This window comes from Marasmius oreades, chromosome 5 (assembly GCF_018924745.1).
Source record: "Marasmius oreades isolate 03SP1 chromosome 5, whole genome shotgun sequence".
NCBI classification, from domain to species: domain Eukaryota; kingdom Fungi; phylum Basidiomycota; class Agaricomycetes; order Agaricales; family Marasmiaceae; genus Marasmius; species Marasmius oreades.
This window is the reverse complement of record NC_057327.1, coordinates 3,969,152-3,983,662: the sequence shown is the minus strand read 5'-3', so window position 1 is coordinate 3,983,662 and position 14,511 is coordinate 3,969,152. Positions and strand designations below refer to the sequence as shown.

The following is a 14,511-nucleotide window of genomic DNA, read 5'->3' as shown; positions in this document are numbered from 1 at the left end:
TAGCAAGATGGTAACTGGGAACTATGAACAAGGTGAATGTTCTTTGATAGAAACAAAACCGTGTGTCTTCGACTCTCAAGATGCACCGCTTCATGCTAACAACTTCTGTAGATTTCGGGATAGTTGGCTGCGCAGATAGGTATGAATTTCTTCGTTCAGCTGTGGTGCATAAGTTTAGTGGTTGAAGCGTATAAGGCGAGGATATTCCAGAGTCGGCGGCCGTTTGTTATCCTGGTGAGTGATCATTTTCTTTTTTGTTGGTGGGTTGCCCAGCGCTGACTTGTTTGTCGTCTACTCCACAACAGATGGATGTTTTGATGCCGTTCTTCATGCGCCTACTTGTGTGTCCACACGCTCCTTATGGCTTCGCCGGTCCAACCCTTCCCTTGCATGGGCTCCCTCCCTGTGTTCCCTGTTCCTCCATTCTCCATTCTGTCTCCCTAATATATGCATTCCCACCTATCTGTCTATTTTCGCCCTACTCTGTACGCTGTTGTCGTGGTTGATGGAATAGACTGGGGATGGCAAAACGGAGATGATGCAGAGCAGGGTTCCAATCAAATCGTATAAATCTGTTTTGTTTATGATAGCATCTGATAATTCAGACAACATTAGAAAAAATTGAAAAAATTGTGAATTTATGGGTGAAAAATTAGTACAGAAAGCCGAGTCCGATACTGTCGTACAACGTCTGATAAGGTCGGATAGGGTCCTTAACCAGACCAACATTCAGGTTTTTTCCGACTTCAGTGAACCGTATCAGACATTATCGGGACAAGCACTCGAAGTCAAAGACCGCCCGATAATGTCCGATAATGTCCGGGGAAACCTCATTGGGGTTTAACCGTGAATAGGATCCATCACAAAGTCCGTCTAAGTACAATCAAATAACACTGTATCCGGATTGCAATGATTTCAGACGGGAAGCAGTGAATTTATCAACGGAATCACCATCATCCTCATTTTACTGCCGGATTAGGTTCGTTAAACCCGAGCTTTCCTTTCATTACTGCCTCTTGAGCTGACATGGACCCAGGCTGGAACGGTCGTTAGGTGAGTGACACCGGGGGAAAGGCCTATCATGCGGTGTCCGAAATGCACAAACAGTTTGTAATTGATCAGCTTAGTAAAAGCGTAACGTTGGGAACGTTGAGATCATAGCCCTTCAAGTTTATTTGAACGTATAGTTTTCCTTCCATTTCCGGCTAGCGGTGAGTCTAAGTTCTCTCTCTTAGAGGCTGCATATAGTTCGACTCAATCTGAATTGAAAGGCATCAACCGCACTCATAGAAGCTCAAGTCTCAGGAGCGGCCCGAAGCTCTGAGCCCCTCTCAACGGAGCCTTTTTGACAGCGTCTGGTATTGATTGAACCGCAAGATAACCCCGATCGAGATTGAACGCTGAATGTTGAGGGTTCAATGCACAAGTGAATGAAAACGTGAATTTATGAAAGGCTGAGAGGAGGTACTCGGACTGCCATCTGATATTGGCAGTTCGACAGCCCTGAGAAATATTCGACTCCGTACCAGTCAAAAATCTTGTTGAAAGACCTGTAATGCCCTCCCACTTCCACTCAACACTTCCATTTCGCCTTTACACTCGTTCTTTGACCTTATCCTCCGCCGTTCCACTACGATCCATTGCTAACAATTTCGGCTCCGCCACGAAATGCGTCTTTTGTCTCTGGTACTGGCGTTGACAATGTGAGTAGCGCCGACAGTCGGAGAAGTTGTTCCCGGTATTAACCATTTTGATCTGCGGACAGCGAAACGCTTCAACCTCATGTATCGGTTGAGGCTTTGAACATAACGTTCCCCACACCACCAAGAGCAGCTCAAGGTTCGACATTCATATGGACCCGAGAAGAGCATGATCCTCAACAAGCTTGGTTGAGAAAGCGGAAGTTGGACGGGACCCCTGGTGTTGCTCCCTGGGTGAACGATTCTGTAGCGTTGGATCTGACACCGGGAGGGGGGGTTGACTCAATCGTGTTCACGAGGGAAGGGTGAGTATCTAGATGGGTGATGAAACCTCCGGGTTCTCATTTGATTTCAGGCTATACAATATCGGCATCTTTGATAAATCTGACAGCCCGAAATCGGCTCCTTTACTGCAGCCAATTGCTATGGTACAAGTCACTGTAATCGAGTCATTAAACTCCACTTCAACTGGAGCTACTCAAACGCCGTTAGTTCCTTAGACCCCATTCTACATCTCCCTATCTGATGCAGGTTCCCGCACTACCTGCAGAAGCCAAACACTTTCATCGACTTCTTCTGCCACAGCAGGGGAATTACGAGCGGCGACGCCAAAGCCACACAAACTTAGTCCCGGTGCAATCGCTGGTATCGCGGTGGGGGCAGCGGCGGCGTTGATGCTACCCATTATAATGCTTTGCATCCGTTATCGCAGGGCAAGGGCTTCCTCTCGTTTAACAGAGACCGATCCAACTCCTTTCATCCAAACCACCTCCTCGGTTCAAGGATTGAGCAAAGAAGCTCGAACACAGAACTCCAGTACACCAAATGATCCGATTGAAGGCTCAAATCAACAGCTTGCCGGGAGACCCGAAACTATTCAGCACCAGGATAGCGGCTGGAGACCACCACTACTCATTTCGGAAAACGATCATATTCCCATAGAGTTGCCTCCGACCTACGGGGATTCGACGAGGAGAGCTAGAGTTGGCCAAACTAGGAACGAAGGAAGACGTGTCGATTTGGCTGGTAACACAGGGTTAACTGAGAGTGTTTCTAGTCCACTAGAGGCCAGTCCGCTTGAAAAGGTTAACCCCAATAAGGAGTATTACAGTCGACAATGAGAGAGTTACACCATGATAAATCATGCCGGAGATGTGTTGGCAAGTCGAGTAAAATGTCAATCGATCCATGACTGTGCCACCAAAACGTGATGAATTAGTCCAAACGCAAGTAATCTTCATGAACTCAGGAAGCCTTGATCGATGATGCTGCCAAATACGCTCGTTCCACCCCTTCCGCCTACAAACACGGATATCTCAAAAGAGAATTCTGACAGGAATCAGCTGGAGATTAGAGGTCGAACGCTCAAGAAGCATGCTACAAGTTGCGCACCTGTCTTTCTTATCATGGCGGATAATGGCTGGCCTCTCCAAGTGGAATGACGCTTGCTCATTCGTGATTACGCCGATGTAATTCGTAGAAAACGTGAACGAGAAACCAAACTTGAGCTGCTCTTTTTATTCCACGGACTCTGAAAAAACGACGACAGAATCAGAATACAAACCGTCAGTACTACGGACAACACTGTGTCGGGAAAAAAGACTAGTAGCACACCATCATCCCAGTTTGTATATCAACGCTTCTCACATCTGGGCTTGAATAATTCGTGCTTGTGCTCCGAGTGGTTTTCAATGATGTTTGGTGTCGTTATGCACCGTCAAGGCCTCGAGATTTTGGGCCCGGGAAAGCCAACCGTGAGCGTGTATTTGGTGTTGTATGTACCTTGCTTTGAACCTTCACGTGGTAAATGCCGTGGGAATTACGGTTCGTAATAACTTGACCGCAACTTCGATGAGCGAATGGCCAACAAAATGTTTTATCCGCTGGCATCTGCCCTTCAAGCTTCAAGCATCATGGCTGGAGTTCGGATATCAGTTAAAAGGTTTGATATCTTTTTGTGGCGCTCAACAACAGTTCAATGATTTACGGTGGTGCTGCGCTAGAACTTCTGAATTCTTTCGTTCCTCGGCCGATAATTTAAGGCTGAATGGAAGATGCTGATACGGATATAGACCATTACCTTCACTACCGGAACAACTAGTATCCCGGATTCCTTCCTCGTGCGCAACTTGTAATACATTTCCGGTCTTTCCAACTGAACAAAAGCGGCGATGACGTTGAGTCATTCCTTGCCAAGTTCCTGGCCGCATTATCATTTGCTCCTTTCGCTCCTGCTTGGCCAATTAGTCGCACTATCGCGTTTACCTGCTGCGAGCACGCAATCTGCCGCCAGGGAGAGTATATCAGAAACCCCCACCTGACATGATACCGAAAAAATCCCTTTCAGCTCCCGAACGAGTCAACACGCAGACGGAATAAAGAAGACTTAAAAGAGGTGTATTATGGTACAACAGAGGTGTGCATCTAGATATAACATACTGGTAGCTGACATTATTAAGTTAAGCACCAGTTAATGGTCGAACGGAAAATATTGAATCCCCTACGAGCGGCCAACTCAACTTCGAGCTGATTTAGGACATGACAGTAGGTGCGACGTCCTTAACCTGGAGGTTCTCCTTTGTCACCCACTCAATCCAGGATCCCTTGTAGTTCACAACACTATTAAGCGACGAATTCAGTACATCGGCAGAAAAACCGGAACAGAAAATCAGAGTAAAGCTCACTTCGTGAATCCTTCCCGCATGGCAATTTCGCTGGCCATGGTAGACCTCAGGCCCTTCTTGCAGTAGAAAGTAACCTCTTGGTCTTTCTCCGGCTTGGGAACTCCATATTTGGCCTTGAACTCCTCGGGGGACATCTTAAGTGACCTTTCAAGGGTGTTGATAGGGATAGAGATTGCTGAGGGGATCATGCCCTGTTCAACTTCATCCGGCCCACGGACGTCAAATAAGAATGTGTTCTAATATGGGTGAGCCACTGCTTCCCAAATGTTGTAAAGCAGAAACTTACGGGTCTGGGGCTCATAGTCTTGGCCTTCAAGACGTCGTAAGTGATCAACCTAGCAGCGGGATAGCGTGCCCATGAGTCGAGTGTGGATGGGGCCGATACATGTCCAACGAATCTTCTCGACGCAACGGTCGAGCGAGCAATGGGACGAGCGATAGAAGCGAGCGATTTTGCGAACATGATTAAACTGAAAGTGTTGGAGGGGATTGGTTGGAAGGGATTGGTTGGAAGGGATTGGTTGGTTGGCGATAACTGGTATCTTGGAGTCAGTTTATATACTCCAAGTTGAATCCACACTCGCCCCATCCAACTCAGCACACTGTTGACCGATCTTTTCTTTTTTCCGCGGGTGCCCAGGATTAGCGTTTTCAATGATTTACTTCAATCGGCACATGCCCAACTCATTCTCATTTCCGTGACAACGGAAATCGTGAGGGTCAAGGGGCATTTTGGAATTGAAGATATGTATTTTAAAAAATCTCTATAACCCTCATCCTTACATCTGTCATAAACCCGCACAGTCTTTGATGGGAGTGGAGTGGTCCTGATCATCCCTACTCAGCTTATCTCCCTCTACTCAAGACTGAACGCCGTACCCGGACCCGAATTTACCTCCCCTTCTAGTTCGTTCTGCGTCCGTACGTTTAGTAACCTCGCAAATGGAGTACATTCATACTAGCAAAGCTTACTATCGACTGTCGTTTTAACTTCGAGTTCAAAGAATTTGGTCATCCAAGCAAGATCCGAAACCTCGACATGGTCGAACATGCACCGTTACTATCTTTTGATTATCAGGTGGGTTCCGTGCTGAAATTAATTGCTGTGATGACTTGGCCGTCTATTCCTGACTATCCGACAGACCGCGTACTCTGAAATGAGGGGTTCATGACGTCGGTGTCCCGACAATGATCCCGCGGTACAGTCTTCCATTATTTGCTAAAGGCATAGCTAACAATTCTATAGTTATTGAAGATACAGCTACAACCCCTTCTACGGCCGCGCCGCCCTCAAGTCCAGCGCCACCCGCTAAGAACAACGTACCGCGCCGCTGCTAACCACACAGCCAATTGAGGAAATGGTATGGTACTTATGGCAAGGGACGATTTTGTCCGTAAAGCCCGTACTATCTTCACAAAAGCTAGAAATGATCATGAGGAAATCCCGACACTGTTTCAATTAGTTTCCACCTACCGTTGTCCGGAAAATTAACGGGATTGATGTCGTCGACGGATGGGCGCCAAATCCGTAGACACAGCCTCTTTGTTAGCGCCTGCTTCTTTCTCATCAACTTCCATCATCATGGCGACCAAACGGTTTAGAGAAGCTCTTCAAGAACCTTTCATGGAAGAATCTAGCAAGAATCAAAGTTTTCTATATTATTAGGTAACGTCAAGGCACCAAGAAGAACACTCGCACTGGTAACTCTGAAAAACTTCATTGCAACGAGCTGATGGCGAGACTTTTCTCCCTTAGGCTATGTTCAAAAGAAGCACGACTCATGAAGATGTGGAACGGGCGCAGCGAGTTGAGTAACCCTACGGGTAATCAACTGGCACGCTTCTCATTGTTTTTCATAGTCACCTTTTAACCTTCAGCCCGTCTCTTTAGCAATCTCTCAACTGAAAATCCTGGTACCGACTACAACCTGCGAATATCACTTCCACCACACATCCGAGTCGGCATTCTTCATGTAATCGAGATATCGGGTATTCTCACTCATATACTGCAAGTAAAGGCACGATATATATACTCGGTAGCGTCCGATACCATAGTAGAGGTACGTGCAATACTTTCGACTGATTACCGTTTTTACTGTTCAGTATACCATGTCAAGCTCGATATTGGCCATTAATAGACAAGATGATGCGCCATTCCAAGCTTTGAGGCCCGAAGCCTTCTTGTACGGTTTCGATTCCCGTTCGCGTCTTTTCTCCGCCCTTCATCTGCACGCAGTCGAGGTAAACCTCGCCTTCAAACGTGGCCACGCTCGAAACAAGAAGCGGATATATTTCAGTGATTAATGGATGGTTGGCGTGGACTGAACGCTCCTGTCGGAGGAGCGGTGGTGCGTTTTCTTTCCGGAACTCGTTCTCCATCCATTGCTGATCCCTTTTCACGATTCCTAGTGCGAAGACGATTTGATACGATTCCTTTACGGAGACGCCGCTACCAGCGAGCATAGCCTTGGGTATGCCGTCCTAAAATCTCAGCGCTCTCGTCAATGGCTATCATCTATACGCTCGTGCGGGCAGGTGCGTTATTCTATGTATCGTTTTAGTATATATCTGACAGGGAATCTCAGCTGTTGGTCGGTAATGCCTGAAGAAAACCGGGAAACTTGGAAGGTACTCGCATCGTGAAGGAAGAGGAACCTATTAAGTTGCATCAGCGGAGGAGATCGGGCGTCTGTACGTGGTTGGTTTTGTAGGCTACTTCCGTTCCTTCCTTGACAATTAACTACAAGGCTATGCATTCATCGCATTAATGAAGCGTCGAAACGTTGTGACTAAAACATTGCTGCAGAAATCTCCGTATCTTCCACTGCATTCCACGAGAAGGAAGTCATAAGTGCAGACGAGATCGAGGCTATCCGGTGTCCAGTCAGCAATTTTGAAGGTGACCAATATGTGTTCGGCCGTTCGTCTGGGGTTTCTACCATCGTCGATGATTCTTGCAAAATTGGTCAGGGAAGGCGTTGAACATGGAAAGAACACAAGCCACCTTTTTCATGGGGGTAGAATAGCATGTCTAGTGAAAAACCATCGGTATCCAAGTCAAAGGCTTTCCGTCGGTGAGGAAGGGAACTAAACAGCTACTACGAAGATTGCGCATACCTTTGACAAGTTCTTGCGGTAAGGGTTCGAAGGGGCACGGGTATCCGAGGTAGCGAGAGAAGTCTCTTGTTTCAGGGTCAAAATTTCTGTGAACTTGCCATTTGTGGATGTTCTGGTACACTTGGGTGGGCCAGCAGTATGTGCAAGAACGTCCTGTTGCTACGTTAAACTTGGTAGGGAGCCCGAGGTATCGGCGTTTACGTTTTGAGAAGCGTTTTTGTCCGGTCGCATCGCAAGACCAGAAATGGACAGACAGAAATGGAGGAGGTTTGCCAAGAAGGGAGAGTGGGCGAACAAAGAGGTAAATGTGCGGATATTTCCGGAGTCTTTCCCGCTTGACTTTCGAATCAACGATCCGGCCGTGCAACGTGATCTGTGGTACGATGAGTCCTGGAGAGATAAGTTTTGAAAGAGACTTGAGTGACCCAACTTACTGAATCTGGACAGATCTTCGGTCAATGAAATCCCGAGTTTGTGGAAGACACTCGAAGCTTGCGAGAGCCAGGCAAGGATGGTCCCATGATATCGGATCGGCTCGATACGCCACTCGATAGGCTCGATAGGTCCATGTTCCAAGTTCAATTTGAATCTGTGGATTTATGTAGCTGCGGACAGGAAAGGATAATGCCAGACCCAACCTTCTTGTTCTGTCTGGTATCAGCCCTTTGTTCTGAAGGATAGATGTCTGTGGCCTGTTGCGAAGTCGCTGTGATATCCATACAGTGTGTCCGACCAGTAAATTCATGCATTTTGTTTAAACCGAAGACGTCGCAACGTCTCTCTCAAATCAAAGTTTAAACTTTTTTTGAGCGACCTCTTAAGAACCCACTGCAAAAAAAAATATTGTTATTAGCTTTGAAGCCTGTAGATTGTAGTAGTGTCTTATGTCTCAATCTCAATCATGCTCTCAAAATTTCAACTCAATCTCAATCTCAAAATTCAACTCAAATCTCAATCTCCAAAAATTCAACTCAAATTTCAATATCTCTAAAACTCAATTCAATCTCAACTTGACATGAAAGATTGAGAATATGAAGGTGGTTAGATATTTAAAGTTCAAATAATTGAGAGTAAGTAGTATAGTCTATACTAGAGTCAATGGTTATTATAGAGAGCAAAGGTAAGGTTATTAGTATTGCTTGTATTTAAGCAAGGGTGAGATGAAGGTAATGTTAGCTGTTTTGACTGTGTTACACCTGCGCGCACGCCATATCACGGACTTGTAAAAATTCTCCCACACCAAGTGCTTAGCAAATTTTTACAAGTCCGTGATATGGCGTGCGCGCAGGTGTAACACAGTCAAAACAGCTAACATTACCTTCATCTCACCCTTGCTTAAATACAAGCAATACTAATAACCTTACCTTTGCTCTCTATAATAACCATTGACTCTAGTATAGACTATACTACTTACTCTCAATTATTTGAACTTTAAATATCTAACCACCTTCATATTCTCAATCTTTCATGTCAAGTTGAGATTGAATTGAGTTTTAGAGATATTGAAATTTGAGTTGAATTTTTGGAGATTGAGATTTGAGTTGAATTTTGAGATTGAGATTGAGTTGAAATTTTGAGAGCATGATTGAGATTGAGACATAAGACACTACTACAATCTACAGGCTTCAAAGCTAATAACAATATTTTTTTTTGCAGTGGGTTCTTAAGATGTCGCTCAAAAAAAGTTTAAACTTTGATTTGAGAGAGACGTCGCGACGTCTTTGGTTTAAACAAAACGCATGAAACGTCAGGTCCGACTGCGATCCTCTTCGTAGATGAAAAAATGGCGGGGCAACACATGGTGCGGTAACTCCACGCCTTGGTGAAGTCGTTTGAATGAAAGTTAACTAAGACCGAAGCATCAAACTTCGTAACCCGTGGCAGTCTTGACAGGTAGTTCCAGACAATAACATCATGAAAAACCAAAAGTTCGATGCTTGATGATGTCGCCGTGTCAGCAAGGAGACAAAAACACCCTTCGCACTTAGGACCATTAGTCGGTCCAACAATCAATGTTCCTCTTCTACTGTCTAGCCACAGAGCAGACGGCTTATGACTGCCCGGGAAGTGCCACTATAGGGCCTGTAAGGCCATGTCAACATATATCTTTATTCTTACTCACCGCTAAAGTACGGATGTAAGCTTGGCTTAAAGTCTGAAGCTTGTTCCAGAAATGTCCGACAGGTATGAGCTCTGAGCCAATTTTTAAGTGGCTTGGAAAATGTGAATAATGACCTAATACACACCGCTGTGAAATATCAACCACGGAATTCTTGACGACCGGTTGATACCATATAGCTGAGTGATGTTGACATTTCTGTATATATTCCAGTCTGGTAAGGTCTGTGTAGTACCACCAATGTTCAACCAACCGATCTCTAGAGAACTCGAGAAAGTCTTTCTCCCATGCCTATTGTGTATGTCAAGTGATGATTATACAGAAAGAAACATGTAACACACTTCCGCTGCCTCTGGCCCACTGTACTTGACAGCCATGAATATTGAACCATGTTCATGGCTTATATTGGTTGTGTAAACTGTTCTGTCAGCTCTGGGTTCTTCTTCCTCGTACTGTACTCTCAGTCTCTTGCCATTGTCCCACCTTCTTGGATAACTCTCACAGTGAATCTCCTGGCAAAGACACAAGGCCCCTGTTCTGACATTGAAAAACTGTGAATTTTAACTCAGCAATGCACTGAACCTCAACTGAGCAAGTCATCAACACACCTCATCATATAGTGTTGGTACCCTTCCCCTCTGGATAATCTTGTTGTGGTTTCCACTGATGTAGGTGAATGTGCCACCATCAATGGCAAAGTTTGATGAATGGGATATAGACATTGCACAACGTGTCAAGGCCTACTGGATGGAGTACAGGGATGCTTGTTAACTCAAAGACTGAATTGGCAGGGTACTTAAGTCAGAAAGTGTGCATGGCATGTGAACCTCATGTTATACCATATGATCAATCCAAGTAGCATTTCCCACAAACCTTCAGCTATTGGCCTTTATAGCTGTTGAAGGGTTAATTTGCACACCTTAAGCACAAGTGCTGATGCATTGATGACTGATTGACCTAACATGCAAAACTTCCAAAAGAAAGGTCTAAGAAAAGTTCCATGGTCAAAACAGGATACGGGAAATGGGAATAAGGCAGTGTACTTGTTGCGAACTGTCTGACTGGGCTTCTCATCATCACCATTACAATGGTAAGGGAAGTACATCATGCCAGATTATTGGTAACTTGGTCATTCCAGTGATGCAGATGAAAAGTGATGATGCAAATAACACATGCCCATGTTTAGATGGTCAATGGGAGCACTCAAAAGAAGATAGAACTTGATGTGGGGTGGCTGTTTGCGTTCACATGTCAATCCTCAGGAGAATACTGTAATGTGGTGAATATTGCTAAACATAGAAGTCAATGCTGTCCTGGGCTGCTGTTGCATGCATTTTGATTAAGAATCTCACTGTCACAACATCAAACTTGAGATGTCTTGAGATATCTTAAGAATCTCTCAAGGATCTCAATAAAATTAACCCTCTATTTTATTATCTCAAATCATACATGCCATTATCTCAAATTTTACATCTAGTTATCTCAAAAAATGTCTCATCATCTCAGGGAGTCGGGACAAATCTCAATCTCAATATCTCATAAACCTCTATCTCAAATATAATCTCAATCTCAATATCTTGAATCAAGTCTCAACTGAGATTGCTAGTTCATATACTAAGATAAGGTCAAATGTAATACTTGCTAGGAATTTTAATTGTGTTACATCTGTGCATAGGCAAAGTGTCATTGTTTATATACTAAGTTGAACTATTGTGAGGGTAACAGCCTACATGTGGGTTATAATACACTGTTGGTTTGTAGGCCAGAGCCCACCACCCACCTTCCAGTGAGTTCTAATAGGCATCACAACTGGGATTTTGCTCCCCCCCCAAAAATGATTGGATGTTACTTCCAATGGTGTTCTGGATTGTTCCTCCACTCCCTGCTCAAAAATAATGGGAAGCTCACCTTTTGCTGCCTGCCAGTAAATAATAATGAGGCAGTTAGTCAAGGTGATTATTTCCAAATCTGATACACTACTAAAACTGGCCTATGTCATACAAATATGTGCTACTTTATAACATGAGAATATATTGATAATCTGTCACTGAGACTGGTGTAGTGCCTGTTTTGTGCAATATTATAATACACTTCAATTTTTGCTTTTAAATAAGAAGAACAGATATTAAATAGTGGAAATAGGAGGACTACAGGTAGCCTGAATTACTAACCAAAATCTGAGACCTCTGTTTGAGGGATATTGAATGAGAGAGATCCTTGAGAAGAATAATATGAAACCTGTAGAACTTTGAGGTGACAGCTATTTCCAAACCTTCTATGTTCATTGACCTCTCTGCCTTCTGTATCGTGTTTAGGGTGATCAAGGGACATTGTAGGTTGCGGTGATCTGTCCAGATTTCAAACTGTATACCATTCATGAGGTAATGTCTCCATTCCGATAGTGCATGCATAGCAGCCAGCATTCATTTGTCATGAATATTGTAGTTTCACTCAGTCTCGTTCAATCCTTTCGATAGGAATGCAATTGGTACCCATCCACCTTTCTGTTTTTGGGACAGGATTACTCCCGTTGCAAAGTTTGAGCTGTTCACTTCGATCCTGAACTGTGCATTGTCAATAGGAAAGTCTGAGCACACTGTGTCCTTCAATGAGTTGAATGTGTTTTGCTCAGGGTTTGTTAGTAATCACCAGTTCTGACCTGGTGATGACATTGCACAAAGCTTTCAAACAATGAGAAGAGAGAGAAGAAAGAGAGTTCTATTACTGGCAAGAATGAACCAGCTCAAGACTGAGGAAATACATGCTACTAGCTACACTTTATATACTATTTCCTAGTCTATGTCTATGGTGTGGTATCTACAATGTGGCTACATCATGTCGATGACTTATGAAACAGGAGAAACATGTGTCTACTGCATGTATGTAACATGTAGTTACAATGTGTACAGTACATGTGACTTATTTAGATATAGATCAGATCAGACAGAAGATAGCTATGATATGATAAGATGAAAGAAAGATAATCTGAGAGAGAAGTGAATTCATGACACCAGCACCCCATTTCCATATACACTCCTTCTTTGTCAAGTCATTCAAAGGTTGGGAGAGGTTGGAGTACCCATGAAGAAACTTTTGGTAGAAGTTTGTGAATCCCAGAAAGCTTTGAATGTCTATAACACATTCAGGTATTTCCCACTTCCTTATTCTGTCAACCTTCACAGGATCCATGTGAAGACAGTCACTCTCGACGATGAGTCCTAGGTACTCCACTTCAGTTTTATAGAATTTGCACTTTTCCAGTTTAAGGTATAAGTTGTGCTCCTGCAGGATATGGAGTACCTCATCCACCATTTCCTTGTGCAAGTCCATGTCTTTGCTGAAGATCAAAATATCGACCATATAGACCATAGCCTTCCCAGCAATGACGAGGTCTGCAACAATTTCATTCATCATGATTTTTTGGTTTTTTGTTAGGCCAAAGAACATCACTAGGGGTTTGAAAAGCCCACAGTTAGTTATAAATGCTGCCTTCTGTTTGTCTCCTTCCTTAATCCTGATGTTGTTATATCCCCATTGTACATCTAACTTCTTGAACATCTTGGTATTAGGAAGTTTATAGAGTATGTCAGAAATTAAAGGTATGGAATACTGGTTTTTTATGGTCATTGCATTTGAGCTTTCATTAGTCCTGTACTGGGTGTAATTTTCCATCCTTCTTCTTTACAAAGAAGAAAGGTGAGGATATCAGTGATTTAGATGGACAAATGTTTTCACGTGTTCCTCTATGAACACATCAGGCTCCTTCTGTTCCTCGGCTGATAGAAGATACAGTTTGCTTTTGAAGTGTTCTGAACCCTCTTTAAGTTTGATTGCATGGTCCATGTTTCAAAGCTTCCTTTGACATTTCAAACACTTTCTGACAGTTGGGACTGAAATTCCATTTGATGTGCTTCTGGGTGAGGTGCATAAGAGGGACTGTGGATGGCACTATAATCATAAATAAAGCACTGATAGAAATTGCAAAAACCAAGAAAGGATTGGATATTCTTGATTTTACACGGTGGAGGCCATTTGGTAATGACTTTGACCTTTGCCATGTCCATTTGCAAGCCTTCAGGGAGAGAATGTAGCCAAGGTATTCAATGGTATCTGTCGCATTTCGAAGCTTTACAGTAGAGTCTGTTCCTTTGGAGTCTACGGAGAGCTTCCTTAGCATGCTTCCGATGGGATTTGAGGTTGTCCGAGTAGATAAGGATGTCATCCAAATTAACAAGGAATTGATGTTGAGCATGTCACAGAGAATATCATTAAGAAAGCCTTGAAAAATAGATGGAGCATTGGTTAAACCTTCCAGCATAACACACTATTCAAAGGAGCTATAACGAGTCCTGAAAGTGGTCTTTGGTTTGTCTCTGGCAGCAATCCAGACGAGATGATAAGCATGATATAAGTCTAGCTTGATGTAAATCTGTGCCCTCTGAGGTGAGTCTAGAAGGTCAGAAATGAGAGGAAGCGGATACCAGTCTTTCTTTGTGATCTTGTTAAGGCCACAGAAGTCGACACAACAGGAGAAATCGCTGGACTTCTTCTTGACAAAGAGAACTGGAGCACCGTTAATGCAAGAAAAAACACACCAAGCAAATAGATCAACAAATCTATTGCTCTTGGTATTCTCTAAAAGTGGGGGTCCTAAAGTTCGGCTTGTCGAAGGTTACGCCTTCTTTGATCTCTCGAGATGTAGACAAAACTAACTCTGATTGCGAAGTCTGGTCTGAGATAGTAGAATTCTCTACTAGTGATCTGTTTTTATTTATATATATATGTGAATCTAACAGTCTGAAGCCTACTTCGGCTTATGAAACTCAAACAATCTGTTGCGGCCCAAGTGCCTAGAGTTCCCAAGTGAACTATTCCAAATTCCAAATTCCAA

At 43.8% G+C, this 14,511-nt stretch overlaps 3 protein-coding genes across 3 annotated transcripts; 2 read left to right on the top strand and 1 right to left on the bottom strand.

The window, feature by feature from the left end:
- Positions 1–1,668: 1,668 nt before the first annotated feature.
- On the top strand, positions 1,669–2,821 carry E1B28_009426 (uncharacterized protein; the record flags this gene model as incomplete). Its single annotated transcript, XM_043154322.1, has 4 exons — positions 1,669–1,703; positions 1,766–2,005; positions 2,056–2,187; positions 2,251–2,821. The coding sequence occupies 4 exons, from the start codon at positions 1,669–1,671 to the stop codon at positions 2,819–2,821; spliced, it is 978 nt and encodes a 325-aa protein (XP_043009613.1).
- A 1,410-nt stretch (positions 2,822–4,231) lies between these two features.
- On the bottom strand, positions 4,232–4,847 carry E1B28_009425 (uncharacterized protein; the record flags this gene model as incomplete). The annotated part of the gene is made up of 3 exons (XM_043154321.1): positions 4,232–4,319; positions 4,385–4,620; positions 4,671–4,847. 3 exons carry the CDS (start codon positions 4,845–4,847, stop codon positions 4,232–4,234), a joined length of 501 nt encoding a protein of 166 aa, XP_043009612.1.
- Positions 4,848–5,935: 1,088 nt separating this feature from the next.
- On the top strand, positions 5,936–7,537 carry E1B28_009424 (uncharacterized protein). The gene is made up of 8 exons (XM_043154320.1): positions 5,936–6,085; positions 6,141–6,191; positions 6,245–6,342; positions 6,403–6,444; positions 6,502–6,732; positions 6,794–6,919; positions 6,970–7,075; positions 7,132–7,537. Exons 5-7 carry the CDS (start codon positions 6,688–6,690, stop codon positions 6,988–6,990), a joined length of 192 nt encoding a protein of 63 aa, XP_043009611.1. The 5' UTR covers positions 5,936–6,085; positions 6,141–6,191; positions 6,245–6,342; positions 6,403–6,444; positions 6,502–6,687; the 3' UTR covers positions 6,991–7,075; positions 7,132–7,537.
- Positions 7,538–14,511: the final 6,974 nt, after the last annotated feature.